General features: G+C 44.0%; 2 protein-coding genes across 7 annotated transcripts in view; both read left to right on the plus strand.

Annotated features, from left to right (window-relative positions):
- Positions 1–8,380, plus strand: part of LOC134087781 (nuclear receptor coactivator 3-like) — a 71,406-nt gene extending 63,026 nt beyond the window's left edge. For 3 of the 5 annotated variants that reach the window (XM_062541519.1, XM_062541518.1, XM_062541521.1), the window contains 11 exons: positions 18–135; positions 413–631; positions 913–1,146; positions 2,284–2,386; positions 3,208–3,376; positions 4,189–4,539; positions 4,898–4,999; positions 5,413–5,659; positions 7,062–7,242; positions 7,485–7,659; positions 8,149–8,380. In XM_062541519.1, coding sequence (XP_062397503.1) covers positions 18–135; positions 413–631; positions 913–1,146; positions 2,284–2,386; positions 3,208–3,376; positions 4,189–4,539; positions 4,898–4,999; positions 5,413–5,659; positions 7,062–7,242; positions 7,485–7,659; positions 8,149–8,160 — 1,911 coding nt within the window. In that variant the 3' untranslated portion in view covers positions 8,161–8,380. The remainder of the gene's footprint in view (positions 1–17; positions 136–412; positions 632–912; positions 1,147–2,283; positions 2,387–3,207; positions 3,377–4,188; positions 4,540–4,897; positions 5,000–5,412; positions 5,660–7,061; positions 7,243–7,484; positions 7,660–8,148) is intronic. The other 2 variants (XM_062541522.1, XM_062541523.1) reach the window with 2 other exon arrangements.
- A 3,275-nt stretch (positions 8,381–11,655) lies between these two features.
- On the plus strand, positions 11,656–16,410 carry LOC134087782 (deoxyribonuclease-1-like). 2 transcript variants are annotated; one of them, XM_062541524.1, is made up of 9 exons: positions 11,656–11,733; positions 12,749–12,906; positions 13,176–13,279; positions 13,443–13,526; positions 13,749–13,861; positions 13,981–14,093; positions 14,544–14,701; positions 15,104–15,200; positions 15,822–16,410. In XM_062541524.1, the coding sequence occupies exons 2-9, from the start codon at positions 12,754–12,756 to the stop codon at positions 15,972–15,974; spliced, it is 975 nt and encodes a 324-aa protein (XP_062397508.1). In that variant the 5' UTR covers positions 11,656–11,733; positions 12,749–12,753; the 3' UTR covers positions 15,975–16,410. The 2 variants fall into 2 exon arrangements, with proteins under 2 accessions (XP_062397508.1, XP_062397509.1); XM_062541525.1 differs by having other exon boundaries at positions 13,176–13,264.
- Positions 16,411–16,538: the final 128 nt, after the last annotated feature.

The following is a 16,538-nucleotide window of genomic DNA, read 5'->3' on the forward strand; positions in this document are numbered from 1 at the left end:
GTGTGTGTGTGTTTCAGCTGGATTCTTTCCTGGGATTGAAGAACTCCGGAGAGTTCCACCCAGATCAGGGCATGGGAGGAGTAGCCGGTGATGGAGGAAACAAGCCACAAGGGTTTCCTGACGATGGTGCACAAGGTAACATGCCCTCTTAAGGACACACGGGTCACTGACGAAGCTGTTCCACAACTGACCCCTCTTCTAGTCCATAGATAAACTTTGATCCTTCTCTTTCTGACCCAGATTTATTTTTTTTAACAACTCTGAACAGCACACTGTAGCCCTAAAGTAGTATATACTTTTCTTAACGTACTAATAGTTCATTACTTTACTTACTTCTCACTTATTGAAAGTTCTATTGGAAAAGTACCGTGCATCGAGTTCCTGCTTCTAACTGTTGTGTGTCCTGTGCCAGGCGTACGGAGCCCAGCGCTCGGGCCCGGTGGCAGAGCCCCCTTCCAGAGAGCCATGTCCGTGGACGGGAAGCTGGCGGGCGCCGGGGGAGCGGCGGGCAGGCGCAGTGCCCCGTGCCCCATGCCCATCAAGCAGGAGAGCCTAGACGGGCAGCGCATGATGGGGACGCCCGGCGACTTCCCCGGGAACATGGGTGTGTGTCCGCGAGGCGTTGGAACAAGTAAACTGATTTAGTTATTTCTTCTTTATCCCTCTCTCTCTCTCTCTCTCTCTCTCTCTCTCTCTCTCTCTCTCTCTCTCTTTAATTCACTCACTATGGCCATGCCCTCTCTCACTTTGTTGCCTTGCTCTCCTACCACCTCTCTCTTCCTCCCTTCACCCGCCCTTCCTCCCTGTCCATTCAAAGATTCTAGAGCGCTATGCTCTGAAATCTTCGGTCCATTTCCAGCAGGTGTTCCCCCGTGAGTAATGTGTGTGCGTCTGCGTTTTGCGTCCCTCCAGGAATGATGAACCGCGGCATGTCAGTTCCGCAGAACTCTCCCATGGGGGGGTCTGGGGACTGGATGCCCCACTCGAGTGCCAGCCCTGTGGGCTCGGCCGGCGGCCCCCCCTCCATGGCGCGCCCCCCAGGCATGGACTACAACCCCAAAGCTATGATGGGAGGCCCCATGGTGAGCCGATCCAACAGCGTGCCCGGCACCAGGTCCATGCTACAGCAACAGCTCATGGATATGGGTATGTATTTGTGTGTGTGGGGTGGGGTGGGGTATCAGCAGCAGTAATTCTGCTGCTGATATTATGCTTCTGCGTCGAGTGGCCTCAGTGGCTACTCTGTTGCCTCTACACCGTTGTGAACCTTTTTCAGTCCTGTGTCTGTCTGTAGCTCACCAGCAGAATCGCAGGTTGTCAGAGTAGCAAACTCCATAGACTTTATTGTTGAAATATGAATGTTATTTGTTTTGCCTTTTCTGGCTTGGATTTTGTATAAGTTATGGAGAAATAGACACAGTATATTCCAATAATCTAGTTATTGTTATTACCAGAAAATGCATCGGAGGTTATTTGCAGGGTGTCTGCCAGTGAGTTTATGTTATGTTAACAAGCGAACCGCCCTCAAAGTACTGCTTGCTGGCAAAGTGCTGACTTCAAGTGTTACTCACAAATAGACACCGTACAATTGGATATCCCTGTCATTGACGTATTTTTGGTTACAGCCAGAGTTTATTTGCAAATGCAAACTAGCATGTTGCTACTACTCCAGTAGACACAGGAGCACATCGCCATAAACCCACACAGGGCAAGTTGACCAATCACATCCCTTGTGGTCTGCGTCTCCTCAACGCGAAGCTACAGTTTTTTGGAGGTGAAAGCCAGGCGAGGGCGTGGGCCTTAGAGGGGGTAGACGGCGACACGGAGGGCTCCGTAGGGCTACGCCGTCGATTCTACGCAGAAGCGTAAATGAAGCTCAAGTGCATTCGTGTGATGGTGTTGGTCTGGGAATTGAGTGGGGGAGGAGGAGTGCGTAATGGTTTCTGTATTGATTGTGTGATGAGGAGAGATTATGGCGGTGATTCCCAAGAATCTTAAAGATTAACTATATCCACAGTGTTAAATGCTAATTGGTGTCTTACAGTGATGAAGTGGAGCTAGAAATGGCTATGAGTAATGGTTATGAGTAGTTCAGGGAGTGTGTGTGTGTGTGTGTGTGTGTGTGTGTGTGTGTGTGTGTGTGTGTGTGAGAGAGAGAGAGAGCAGTGCAAGGTATTCATGCATCTAAATATACAGCTAAAAAGTGGCAGCAGTTGCAGTATTTTGTGTTGTTTTTGTTCATAAGAAGCCATATAAACATCTTGGCTCTGTGTCTGTCGACAGGTTCCAATGAAATGAATATGGGGATGAATCAGTTTGGCCAGCAGTGTCCACCCAGCCAATCACCCTCCTGGTCAGACAATATGATGGGAATGGACAACAACAGGTAATTGCACAAGCACTGTGCTGAACTGGGTCACCTTATTAAGCAAGAAGCCCTCAGGGAGAAGAGGAGGAAGCAGCCTGTGTGTGTGTGTGCGTGTGTGCGTGTGTGCGTGCGCGTGCATGCATGTAAGACTGTCTTCCTGTGTGTGTGTAAGATTGTGTGTCTTTGTGTGTGTGACTGAGTGTCTTTGTGTGTCTGTGTACGTGTGTTTGTGTCTGTGTCTGTGTGTGTCTGTGTGTGTATTTGTGTGTGTGTGTGTGTGTGTGTGTGTGTGTGTGTGTGTGTGTGTCTGTTGATTGAGTGTGTAATCCTTCAATCACACCCCCTGCTGCTAGCTTCTGCTCCCCACTCTACATGTAGATTTAGCTGGCAGTATGGTGGCCATCTGTGTTTTCTCTCATCGTGGTGTGAATGTGCCATGGCTATTTGGGAACACTGTGTGTGTGTGGTGTGGTCTGGTGTGTGTGTGTGTGTGTGTGTGTGTGTGTGTGTGTGTGTGTGTGTGTGTGTGTGTGTGTGTGTGTGTCTGCATTTTTGTTTGCCTGTGTCTGTGTGCCTGTCTGTGTGAGTCTGTGTTTTTGTCTCCTCCTCTGTGTGTGTGTGTGTGTGTGTGTGTGTGTGTGTGTGTGTGTGTGTGTGTATGCGTCTCGGTCTGTCTGTAGATGTTTCTAGGTGTGTCTCTGTTGTATTGCCATACTTATAGGATGTGTGTGTTTGTACCTTCTTAATCACTTGAACTGACTGATATTGTGTGTGTGTGTGTGTGTGTGTGTTTGTGTGTGTGTGGTGTGTGTGTGTGTGTGTGTGTGTGTGTGGTGTAGGCGTCAGTTTGGGAGCAGTCTGGATGAGCTGCTGGTCCCTCCGTCCACTAGTGAGGGTCAGAGCGACGAGAGGGCTCTGCTGGACCAGCTGGACTCGCTGCTCAACACCGACGTCATCGCCCTGGAGGAGATCGACCGCGCCCTGGGCATCCCTGACCTCATCAGTCAGGTAAGACACACACACACACACACACACACACACAGATATATAATCAAACATGTCAATACAGACTCGAGCATATGGAAATGTTCTCATGTTCGCATATACACACAAGCAGATACTGTATAAAGCGAAATAATATACATGCATAGATAAATGCACACACACCCATGCTCACACACTCACACACACACCCATGCTCACACACTCACACCCATGCTCACACACACGCCCATGCTCACACACACGGATATACCGTCAAACGTGTCAAAGCAAGCTCTAGCATATAGAAATGTTCCCACGTTCTCATGTTCACATATATACACAAGCCGACCGAAACTTAAATATACATGAATATACACAGAAAAATACACACACATGCACACTCACTCAGACTTTCTCAGACTGAGCTTGAGTTTAACATTAAACAGCCCTACCAATTAGATCCTCTTTGGAGAACTGAATGACAGGACTCATAAACACTTGAAGAGATGAGGGAAAACAGACACTGGGATCCAAGGAGGCTGCATGCTCAGTTAATCACAGAGGACACAGAACAAAGCTGGGACTCATTTCAGAAGGAAACAAGGGTTTTAACTAATTGTCTGTTATGTTATTAATGTTTCCAGGACCATGTTCTGGTGTTATACATCAGAATCTAGTCACAGTGAATCGTCAGAAGAGTTCCTCGTAGTCTCTTTGTGTCTGTCTCTGATCTTTTTTTGTTTCTCTCTCTCTCTCTCTCTCTCTCTCTCTCTCTCTCTCTCTCTCTCTCTCTCTCTCTCTCTCTCTCTCTCTCTCTCTCTCTCTCACTGGAACAGAGTCAGGGCCCGGAGCCTCCATCCGAGCCCTTTCCCGGCCAGGACCCTTCTATGGTAATGGACCAGAAGCCCATGTATGGCCAGGGCTACCCTGGCCCCCCTTCCATGGGCGGCATGCCCGCGGGGTACGGCGGCACCCCCATGCAGGGCCAGCCTCCGCCGGGCGGCTACGGGCCCATGATGAATCAGATGGGCCAGCAGGGCAGCTTCCCCGGCATGGGGGGCGGCATGGCGGGCATGGGGCCCATGGGGGGCATGGGACACCCCCGCGCCAACATGATGAGACCGCGCATGATGAGCGCCACCAAACCCATGAGGCTGCAGCTGCAGCAGAGACTACAGGGCCAGCAGGTGATTACCTACACACCACACACACATGTACAGTACCAACATAGGACACACATGTGCAACTACATGTGCATGTGTACACCCACTATACTTAGCTATATAGTGAAAACACAACCCCTCACAAGCACACAGTCGGACATACAGTACACACACATTTTCAAAGGGTGCACTCACCAAGGAAAAAAACCTATAGCATACTATTAGTACTACACTTTAGTAGCACATGTTAACACTGGCACCAGAAGTGTTGCTGATCTGTTATGATCATGTAATGTGTAGTAGGGACACTACTCTGTACTGTAAACTAGGAGCCATCATTACACATCTGACTTGCTCTCTTCTGTCTGTTCTCTCACCGTAGTTCATGAACCAGACTCGACAGGGCATGGCCATGAAGATGGAGAACCCTGGCGGAGGCAACCCGGGCATGAGGCCTGGCATGCAGCCGGGCATGGGCAGCCAGGTATACCCCACCACTTCATCTCACTTCTGCACCTACTTGACCATATAGGGTCCAGTGATCGTGTGTGTCACTGTTTAGATTGATACACAGTGTAGTAGTGGTGGCAACCAATTTATAAGTGTTTGTGTGGTGAACATCAGAATGATAGTTGGTGCATTGAGGAATATGTGTTTTAAAAGGAACCTATTTTCTCTCTTGTTCCCCACCTCAATCTTCATCATCATCATCCTCTTCCTCATCCTCTTCTATGCTTCTTTACTCTCACTCGGTCATCCCTCTCCTCTCCTCTTCCTTTTCATCCCTTCTCTTCTACCCTCTTCCCTTCTCCCTCCTACTCCTTCTCTTCTTTTCCTCTCCTCTTCCTTTTGTCTCCTCCCTCTCTCCCTCTCTCCCTCTCTCCTCCCGTGGGTCAGCAGGGCTTCCTGAATGCTCAGATGCTGGCCCAGCGCAGCCGGGAGATGATGACGCTGCAGATGCGCCGGCAGAGGATGATGATGCTCATGCAGCAGCAGCAGCAGCAGGCGGCCGCGGCAGCCGCCGCCGCCGGAGGCTTCAGCCCGCCGCCCAACGTCACCGCCCCCACGGGCATGGACGCACCCATGGGTGGGCCCCCTATGGGCCAGGCCGGACAACAGCAGTTTGGTTACGGAGGGAACTATGGTAAGTAACTAGCCTGGCTAGCGCTACCACTTCTCAATGAGACGTGGTCTGGGAACCAAACATTCTTTTTCTCGTATTTGAAAAAATGCCCAGATCCGTTGATTGCGCGCCACGGATGTCATCGTCTTGCTTCGCCCCTGTTCTGTGATTGGTCCCCTATCTGAGGCAAAAATTAGGGCAGTAGTTTCCAGGCTGCCTTAGCAGCGTGAATCAAATTGTGGCTAGCAAGTAACAGCATTGTGGTTATTTCTCTGTCTCGTCTCAATCCTCTATTTTTTATAGAGTTACAATCTATGAAGTTACAACCTTGTGCCATCAAGTTACAATCTATAAAGTCACAACCTTGTGCCATCAAGTTACAATCTAAAGTTACAACCTTGTGTCATCCATTGCTTTATGCATGTAACTCTAGAGGGGGTAGATAGACTACATTACATTTACATTCATTTTCCAGACACTTTTCCTAGAGCAACTTATATCAACTACATTACAAGGACATTGTTACATTGGCCCTGGAACAATTCTGGTTAAGTGCCTATTGCTCAAGGGCACAACAGTGGAAGCTGGGAATTGAACTCACAACTTTCTGCATGCTAGCCTAGCTAGCCCAGTTCCTTAACCACAATGCTACCACCACCACATTTACCACATTTCCACCAAACGTTACACTTAGCAGTGTAGGTATGGCTGATGGGAGTAAGAAAATAGTGTTCACTTCATACTAAGAAGCAGGTCCGTTGTTCCTCCACATCCCTGTGAAGAGAATTTCACAGAGTTTCACGCGAATGACACCACACTGACTCTCTCCGCGTATCCTTTAAGTTGGATTAGCAGCTACACAGCAGCCTTTGATTTACAATCTTGCGTGTTGGGAAGGTCAGCAGGCCTCTTCCTCTGTCCCACACACACCTGAAATGTTCTCAGGGGTGAAAGCGAGCTGATGAAATCAGACGTTAAGTCAAGTGGATAAGTGCTTGTGTGTTCAATGAGTGAAGTGGAGTAGCCTTCAGGGTACAGATTCCTTGGGGCGCCCTTGAAAAGGAAGCACTATGGTTTAACCAACACAATATACAGCAGAGCACTCGGAGAGATGAGTCATATCTCTCAGGATTCAGAGTTGATGCTGTGGCCTTTTGCGTTGGAGTTCGAAGTCAACTTGTAGGGAACGGTGCCGCCACCTGCTGGTTTGAAAATGTAATTGCAGGGGTGTGCAGAGAATGTGACAATTTATGTAACTAACGGAAGCCATGGAAGACATCAGGTATACATTTTTAATCATCAAGCTGTTTAAATGGAACCTTACAACTTTACCTGTAGAGAATATAAGATTGACTGTTCCATCTTATGTTCATGTGATGATAGAAATTGAGCTCAAAAGGGAATGTTGATTTTTGTCTTCCAGGTATGGGCCAGCAGGGTGACCCCTCATTTGCACCGTCTGGTTCTAGTCCCCCCAATGCCATGATGTCAGGCCGCCTCGGACCTCCACAGAGTCCCATGATGCAACAGCATCCACAGGGAGGCCCCATGTACCAGACGGCCGACATGAAAGGCTGGGCCCAGGGAGGCATGGGTCGCAATGGGTGAGCTAGCACTATTTGTATTAGAGTTATTTCTGCTTCCTGCCCTTGTGATGTGGTCTAAATATTGACAGTTGAATTGGGGTCCTCCCTAAAGGGTAAGGGATGTCCAGATGTTTGTAGAGAGGCAATCACGCAGGTGGTTTTGTTTACCACAATAATAATCCTTTGTGTAGTTGGAGCATTGAATATCTGCTGGTAGTGGTCACGCCAGCCTGACTCTGGCCTCCTCTCTTCCTCGGCAGGTCCTACGGACAGCAGCAGTTTGCGCAGCAGGGTGGCGGGGGGCAGTACGGCGGCATGATGATGAACGGGGGCATGGGCACTAATGGTGGCGGAGGAGGACACATGGGCCAGATGCCCGGCCAGATGAACATGAACCCAATGATGATGAGCCGGATGCCCATGGGCCCAGATCAGGTGAGGATGTGTGTGCTGGTGCTGGTGCTGGTGCTGGTGCTGGTGCTGGTGCTGCTGGTGCTGCTGATGTGTGTAGCTGTGACAGTGTAGCCACGGTATCAGTTACTATTGCCAGTTCAGTTGTGCAGATTTGTCACAGTGTTAAATACATAGAAATAGGAACTATATGGTAAGTAAGTAAGTAATGTGTACTTTATTTGTATAGCGCATTTAATGTGCACAGAGTGCAACCCAAAGCGCTTTACACACAAGACCTACAGTACCGAACGGAGTGGCGTAGTCGCCAGCGTACCTGTATATACTTGGAGTGGATCCGAGAAAAACTGTAAATGGAGTGTCTCATCTACTGGAGCATAGAATGTGAAATAAACTGAACACGTTGGACAAAGTGAGCAATGTTTCAGTTAATTAATCAGTTGTGGGGTTTAAGCTTTCCAGACTTGCTTACACACACTCACTGTTTCTGTCCTTCTGCCGTTCCTTCCACAGAAATATTGCTGAGACATACACACTTGCTGTGCAGGAATGGAGACACTGTGAACCCCAATATATGAGAGACTCTGGTGCTTGCAGGCCTACACGACTATCTACTCGCCGGGTCCCTCATCTGGAAACATATGGCCAGATACCACACACACACACACACACACACACACACACACACACACACACACACACACACACACACACACACACACACACACACACACACACACACACACACACCATACACACACATACACACACCTGTTTGTAAATCTTAGACACTGTGACATACACACAGCAGAGACTGAAATGCAGCTGTATATAAACCCATACACATACAGATGTATTGCCATCAGTCTTCAGAAGCTATCGCTAGTGTTGTGGGATCTTCAGTCTCTTGACAATGTTTCTTAGCGTATGGAGGAGTCGCAGAGCCACCGTTTCTGCTGGACCAAACAATATGAGCAGGACATGTTTTAACTGAAACAGCCCCCCATATACGAAATGACCCAGAGGAGAAAGTAGCCTCCTCGTTCATTTTAGAATGTATAAATGTTTTGCTGTGTGTGTGTGACCAGCTCGGGGTTTTGTGAAGGCACGCCCTGTTTTTTGGTGCTGGGTGAAGGCACTACACAGAGAGAAAATAATTTGGCGTTGATTGCACTTTACAGGGAAAAAAAGCTGGCTCATGGCAAAAAGGATTGTTGCAATATTTCTCTGTCATTTTTAGCCTTATTGGAGAATGAATCAGAGTTTTTTTTAAGGGGTGTAGTTTTCCCTCTTGGTAATGAGGATGTCTGTTTTGATTTGGGGGAAGGGGACGGGAAAAGATGGAAATGCAGAAAGCACAGAGTTTGTCTAGTTATGCAGATGTAAGCAATAATCTTCCCCCTTGGCTTTTGTTTTCTACAAAGCATTATGTTGAGCTTCATCTACTCAAAGGTACTGCAGTATTAGATGTGATGTCAGGATTGGAGTTTTTTCCCCTCTCGTCTGTGAATACAAATTGTAAATACGCTTAAAATGTACTATATCTGCTTTTGTAGGTCACATACTGTTTTTGCACAGACTGTAAGTCTTGATATTTAAAAGTATGATTTTTTGTTCTCTTACTCCGTGTTGTAGGTCAATACAGCTTTCATTGTCAATATGTCAAAACATGGAGAAAGTGGACGGTTTTAAAATCAGAAAGGCATTTTTTCTCAACTTCAAAAAGCCACCTTTTTATCCCTCAGAAGGCACTTTTCATTTCTGATGTTTCAATATATCTTTTTTTTTTTTTCATTTTAATCATCCAACAACAGTTTCTGAATATAGTGCAGTATAGTGTAATTGCTGAATCGAAGAGTCTCTTTTTAAACATTGAATGATGATATTTACAAAATCTATATAAATCTATATTGATGGAGGACACAATGAGTACTCAAGTACAGTGAGTACCAGTACTGCGTTTGCCATTAGACTGGAGGGTGACCAGTGAGTAGATGTTTTTCTGCTAGGGGCTTGAGGGAAACCTGAAATCATTATTTTGAAGAGCCTCAGACTCCAGGACAGTCTGAGGAATCGCACCATTCCGGACCTGTATCCTCAGTAACTTATTAGTTTTGTTATTTGATTTTCATTTTGTCTGATGTGATCTGATATAGGAAGCAATGGATGAGAAAATCATTTTGCCTTGAATGAATAGGTTTAATTTTTTTTTTGGTCTCCAGGTCTGTTAAGACATTTGAGGGCGACTATTTTCTCTCTTTTTCCTAGATTTGTATTTCATTTCTTGCCTTCATACTTGTTTGAAAATATTTTTGAGGAACCTACGGACTCAGACGAAAGGCAAAATCCAAAGAGGTTTTCTGTTGTGTTTTCAGCTGCATAATAGTTTTGGGAATCAATGTCTTCATGCTGAGATTGACTGGTGTGAAAAAGGCCCATAAAGACTTGTTTTTTTTCTAAGATTTTCCTTTTTCTCTCAAATAATGTACTCCTGTCTTGGACAGATGAGATTAAGAGATTATGATGTGGATTTCCCCTGGCTCTCTCTTGGGTTTGTCGATTTGAATATTGGTTATCTGTTATGCGTTGGTCAAAGGGTTTTAATTATTGTAGACAAGCTGAGCTGGATTGTAATTTTAAGAAAACTGGTTTGATTTTTACAGAGCTATTTCATTGAAAGGACTGCTTAGAATTGAAAATGGTCTGATGTTTTTATTTCAAAGTGAATACTGTATATTCAAGAAAGTAGAAGAACATTTGTTGTCCCCTAGTCCTTGTTTGAAAAAAAAAATCAATAACCGAGAATGGATTGATATGGTTGATCATTAGTTGATTTGAAGAGGAAGATACAACAAATATGTGGAAAACATATTTCTACTTTGAGGATGTAAATTACTGTTGCGTTTTTTTCTTGTTCTTCGATGTTAATATTGATGTAAATACAAATTTCTATTTAAACATTACCAGCTGCCAATCTGTGTGTTCTTTTGGTATGTTCCTCTGTTTTCAAATGTTGGCTTCTGATGCTTTAATTCTGTTTTGGGATTAGTATTATGGTGTTTTTTTATATATATATTTGATATGCATAACAGGGAAGTGCAACTGACTAATCATCCATGGTCAGCTAGGTAGTCACAGAAGTACATGCCCATAAAGAGAAAACAATAACAATGTCCCTACTGACACACACAAGAACAAGAATAAGCCACAGCTTATGCAAACAGATTAGTCTGAATTCCACTTTTTGCTTTGAGATATACTGTAGTAGAAGTGATTCTGAATGGTGTGCCCACCTGTGAAGAATTTGAACCACATCTTTTGTGCCTTGCATGTGGAGAGAGAGAGAGAGAGAGAGAGAGAGGGAGAGAGAGAGAGAGAGAGAGAGAGAGAGAGAGAGAGAGAGAGAGAGAGAGAGAGAGAGAGAGAGAGAGAGAGAGAGAGAGAGAGAGAGAGAGAGAGAGAGAGAGAGAGAGAGAGAGAGAGAGAGAGAGAGAGAGAGAGAGAGAGAGAGAGAGAGAGAGAGAGAGAGAGAGAGAGAGAGAGAGAGAGAGAGAGAGAGAGAGAGAGAGAGAGAGAGAGAGAGAGAGAGAGATCACAGTAAATGCAATGCTCTTACTGTTGCTGACAAGGTACTCAAGTTCCTACATGTCCACGCGACCACGCCTTAGGCAGAAGTCACAAGTAGATGTCCAGCTCACCGCTAGCAGGTTCAATGAACCCAGTTTACACACAGGAATTCACAGGAATGTACTACAACTGTGAATGTTTGTCTTCCATTTGGACCTGGACCAACTTTTCCTAAGATGTGTAGGGTATGCTGCTTTGGCTGAAACAGGGTTTTCTTAAAAATGTTGATGCCATTGACATGTGTAAACAAGAAGAACAACAAATGACAACTTTGAGTGCATATGTTCCTTGAGTTGAGGGGAAAAAAGTGTCTCAGAATAGACCACCTGGAATGCTGCTAATGGACAACCTCTGGTGGAAAAAAGGGTGGGGTTTGGTTAGGCTCCACCTCTAAGAACAGGTAAGTTGTGTCGGACGGTGAAGAGGGAAAGGAAGTCAACAAAGTGAGATCAAATACCCCCTCAAACACAGGTAACGATAAGTCTGAGTGAATGTGTTTCTGAAATGTCGTGCTTACTAAAGTAGGAAACTTGGGATGTTTTGGAGTTTGTCTTTTTTTTCGTCTTTTGTACTGTACGCATTCATGGGTGTGTCTGCAAGCTCGCCACTTGACAGAAACTTGACAGGAAGGAGAGGGTTTTCTGGTACAGGATGGGACAAGGCCAAGGCTCCTGTTTTACTGATTGTTTTAAAGAAATAATGCTGTAGTGTAGAATAAAGGAGATTTTCTTATATTTAGATTGATTTCAGTCTAAAGCTCACCTTGGGCAGTGGAGGGTTGCCTAACCTACAATGGCATGTTGTTACACTGAAAACCAGTTTGGTGAGCTTGTCACACTAGAGTAGCGCAAACATTATTCTGAGTGTTCCATGCAATGCATTGTGAGATTTCTGAATCTTCAAAATCTGTGGATTATATAGACATGTAAATATTGACATGTTTCTCAGTAAAAGAAAGGGTAATGTATTGCATTTTTAAAACTGAGCCTTGATGTCTTTTATACACTGGTCTTCATTATAAAGTAAAATGACCGCCAATGGTGCCGCCTTTGTTGTATGGTTTTGTCGCATTCAAACTGACTCAATGGTACAAGTATGAGAGATCCATTTAGATAGAGATAGATAGATAGATAGATAGATAGATAGATAGATAGATAGATACTTTATTGATCCCCAAGGGGAAATTCAAGGTCCCAGCAGCTTAAGACACCACACCCAACATACATTACAATGTAAACAGGAAAATACAATGCAAATCAACATGACTAAAGGAGCAGTAAAATACTGTAGATAAAGATGTGCATGAATGTACTGAGGATTGGTACTGTGATCCAGTATGAGGTGTGTGGTATCTAGGTTTGTAGAAACAAATACAGGTAACCAAGTGTGCCCATTCCACTGCCATACACAGTAAATGTGCAAGTTGTATGTAATGAGAAAAGAATAGTGGCTTGAATGTGTAACCCTACTTCTTATTCCTAAACAGGTGAAATGGGACGAGACCAGAGGTATCTTTTACTTCTCGGTCTAGCTTGCTTCGTTTTCTTGACCAGGAGCTCTGGATTTAAAATATGTGCATACAATGTGCAAAATTTCAACACCTCCAAAGTGTCGGACTCAAGAGTCCTGCATCTTCTGACAAGGGTGAGCAATTATTTCTCACGAGTCTGGTAGAATAGACACGTTAATACTTAATATACATATTCAGTCATTGTTTCTCGATGCTGACAAAGAACAGACTTGGGTTAACCTGAAGTGTAGATCTTGTGGCTTAGTTGGTTTGAAATTAGCTACACTCTGACATACTTGAGTTGCACTGTAGTAGCCTACATTAACTGCAGTGTGCTATAACAATACAGAAGGTTTAGGTTGAAATTACTTATACAGTTACATCTCTCTTTGCTGATGTTCAGATTTTGTCGAACTGTGACGTTTGCCTTCTACAAGAGGTGAAGGACCCGGATGGAAAGGCTATGGGTGAACTGGTATCCTCCCTCAATAGGTACATGCAAACTAGGTAACGCCTTTCTCTCACCTTTGGATATATTGGCCCAAATCTTGTATTGTTGTTCAAATGTGATTTTTGTATGATCCCTAATCATTTACCAAGCAAAATAACTATTTATTTTAATTTTTCCCATTTATCTGTATACCTTTCTTTTTTACATTCCTTACCTCAGATATGACGAGTATAGTTATGACTATGTAACCAGTAAAGGCCTGGGTCAGAGTGAAAAGAAGGAGCAGTATGTGTTTCTATACAGGTAAAATATAATCCAAAACTAATTTAAAAATATCTTCACAGACATACTGTCAGTTCTGGCATTTAACACTCCCTAACTGTATTACCCAATATCCAGCCTGGGGCGTTTCTGTGTGTCATAGTTACAGTTACAGCCTGGGGCATTTCTGTGTGTGATACAGGGTTTAAAAAAAAAAAAAAAAAAAAAAAATTGGGGTGCTTTTTGGGTTTTTTTCCGTCACAGAAACCAAACTGCTAAACTGGTGGACAAGTATCAGTATCCCAAATCAAAGAAGGGAAATGAAGATGTCTTCAGTCGAGAACCTTTCATAGTACATTTTAAAGCACCAAAGACAAGTTAGTGGCTTTGTACAGTTCTACTACATGTTAACAGATGAGACGGGATACTTGCTTACTCAGATCTTATTACGTGTATATGATGGAGCTGACATGTTATACTTTTCCTCTGTTTTTAGAGATTGGTCAATTTGTGTTGATTCCACTCCGTGCCGAACCCCTAAATGCTCTAAAGGAGCTAGATTCACTCTTTGACGTCTTCACAGAGATGATGAAAAAATGGAAGGTGGAGGTAAGGGGTTATGTATGGGGAAGATGGAGTGAGGCTCAGCAGATTCCCACTGGACATGCCATTCTGGTGTTCAACCTTCTGTGCTTTTGATCAGGGGTTCTCAATGTTTTTGGTTCCAAGGACCCCTTTTAGGGGATAACATTTTCCGAGGACCCCCTTGTAACCGTAACAGTTAACCATTCGTAAGTTGTGGTCGGGTCCACTACTATCCCAAGTTAATGTGGGTAGGACCAAATAGACACAATTTGCTTGTTTTATGGGTGAAAAGAGCATCATCTTTTTAAAATGTTAACTTTATAATTTCAAGCAAATTATTTTGCGGACCCCTTGGCTATGGGTCACGGACCCCACTTTGAGAACCACTGCTTTTGATAGTCTCAGATGGGACATTTTTACTGATGCCTATATTAACAATCAATCATCAAGAACATTTCTTTCTCCCATGATCAGAATGTATTGTTACTGGGTGACTTCCATGCTGACTGTGGATATGTGACAAGGAAAAACAGAATGAACAACCGACTATTCGCAACCAATGGCCTCTTCTGGTTGTTAAGGGATGATGTAGACACCACTGTGACGGACATGACTGACTGTGCCTATGATCGGTAAGGGCCGGGGTCCATGAGATGAGGTTGGATTGATTAGGGAAAGATGGGGAAATGATTCATGGAATGTCTTACAGTCAAGCTTATTTGCCTTAGCCCTATTCCGCTGACCTATTTCACTTATTAACCACATTATTTGACTGAAAAATAAGCAGCTGATGGTCGATACAAAATCCCTTTTTCAGTAATGATAGCTTTGTTCAGATGCTCAGCAAATGAGCATTCTACCAAACGAATAGTAGTGTGTGTGGTGGAGGAATTCTTGAGTTGTACATCTCTCTGCTCATATATGTTTGGACTATATACTTCAGGTTAACAGGGTGCCTGGCAGTGGCATGAGCAATGACTAAATTGTCAATTAAAAAGGGAGTGCTTTTAATAGAGCTGATCTTTTCTACACAGCTTTGTGGTGCACGGAGAGAAATTCCTGAAAGCTATCGAGCCCCTCTCTGCTCGAGTGTTCAACTTCAAAAGGAAATTCCAAATCTCAACTGAGCAAGTGAGAATGTTTCCTTTTTCTGTCTCATTTTGAGAAAGAATGTTCAATCATACACTTCTGTGTCTACACCTTTCTATCTTCACATAATTATGGCCTACAGACTGCAGATAAATAGTGTTTGATTGATTATTTTATCATAGGGGCAGTGGATATTTGGGTGAATGTGTGATGGACTACATTTACATTTACATTCATTTAGCAGATACTTTTCCCAGAGTAACTTATATCAACTACATTACAAGGACATTGTTACATTGGCCCTGGAACAATTCTGGTTAAGTGCCTATTGCTAAAGGGCACAACAGTGGAAGCTGGGAATTGAACTCACAACTCTCTGAATGCTAGCCCAGCTAGCCCAGTTCCTTAACCACACAATGCTACCACCACCACATTTACCACATTTCCACCAAACATTACACTTAGGCTACATCTCTAACATAAACTGCCTGGACTGGACATCACATATACTTTTAGTGTCGGGTGATAATTGAGACAATAGTCAAAAGTCAGGCTTGCAGGGTATTTCTTCTTTTTTTTTTTTTTTTTTACTAATTTGAGCAAACCCTTTATCAAACAATCACATTTGGTTTTGGTATGACATGATACCCTCTTCCTCCACAGATACTCAAGATTAGTGACCACTACCCTATTGAAGTGGAACTGAAGGAGGTGAAGTCAGCGGGACAACTGCAGGCCTTAATGCAGCCATTTCTTCTCATTCTCCCTCTTGTGGTGCTACTTATTCTGCCTGAATCCACAATAGGATTAATGTAAAGTGTGAATATATGAACTCAGCAATACCCTCAGAAGTAACAGATGGTAGCAAACAGACATGCAAATCATTCGCTGGCAGTCGTGAGGGCTGAAACGTTTGTGCCACTTATTTTCTCAAACAATTTTGACCATGTGTATTGGTCAGACGGGTATTCGATTGTTACTGTATATGTGATGTCTCACTTCAAGAACATTTGGGTGGATGAAAGATGGTTTCTATTGTATTGTAATTGCTCTGGGCTTGTTGAGCATTTTAACTGGGTTTACAAAGATATTTTGTCAAATTCGCAATGGAAGTGTTCACAACTCTGTGTGTGTGTGTGTGTGTGTGTGTGTGTGCCTGTTTGTGTGTGCCTGTTTGTGTGTTTGTGTGAATGACAGAGAGCGTCTGTATTAACCTGTGTATTGTACATAATAAAATAGTTTTGAAACTGAATAGCCTACTGCCATTTTGTGGCAACATTAATTATGGACATTTTACATGTATGATCATCTGGAGATATTTATGATTTTAACTTTGAGCCACTGAGAACATTCAATAAGGCTTATCGTATTTATAGAGAT

Source organism: Sardina pilchardus, chromosome 7, assembly GCF_963854185.1.
Source record: "Sardina pilchardus chromosome 7, fSarPil1.1, whole genome shotgun sequence".
NCBI classification, from domain to species: Eukaryota; Metazoa; Chordata; class Actinopteri; order Clupeiformes; family Clupeidae; genus Sardina; species Sardina pilchardus.

Coding starts and splice junctions, on each gene's coding strand:
- LOC134087782 (XM_062541524.1), top strand. CDS start 12,754: ATGGGACGAGACCAGAGGTATCTTTTACTTCTCGGTCTAGCTTGCTTC. Junction 12,907..13,175: donor TCCTGCATCTTCTGACAAGG/GTGAGCAATTAT, acceptor GCTGATGTTCAG/ATTTTGTCGAACTGTGACGT. Junction 14,094..14,543: donor TGAAAAAATGGAAGGTGGAG/GTAAGGGGTTAT, acceptor TCCCATGATCAG/AATGTATTGTTACTGGGTGA.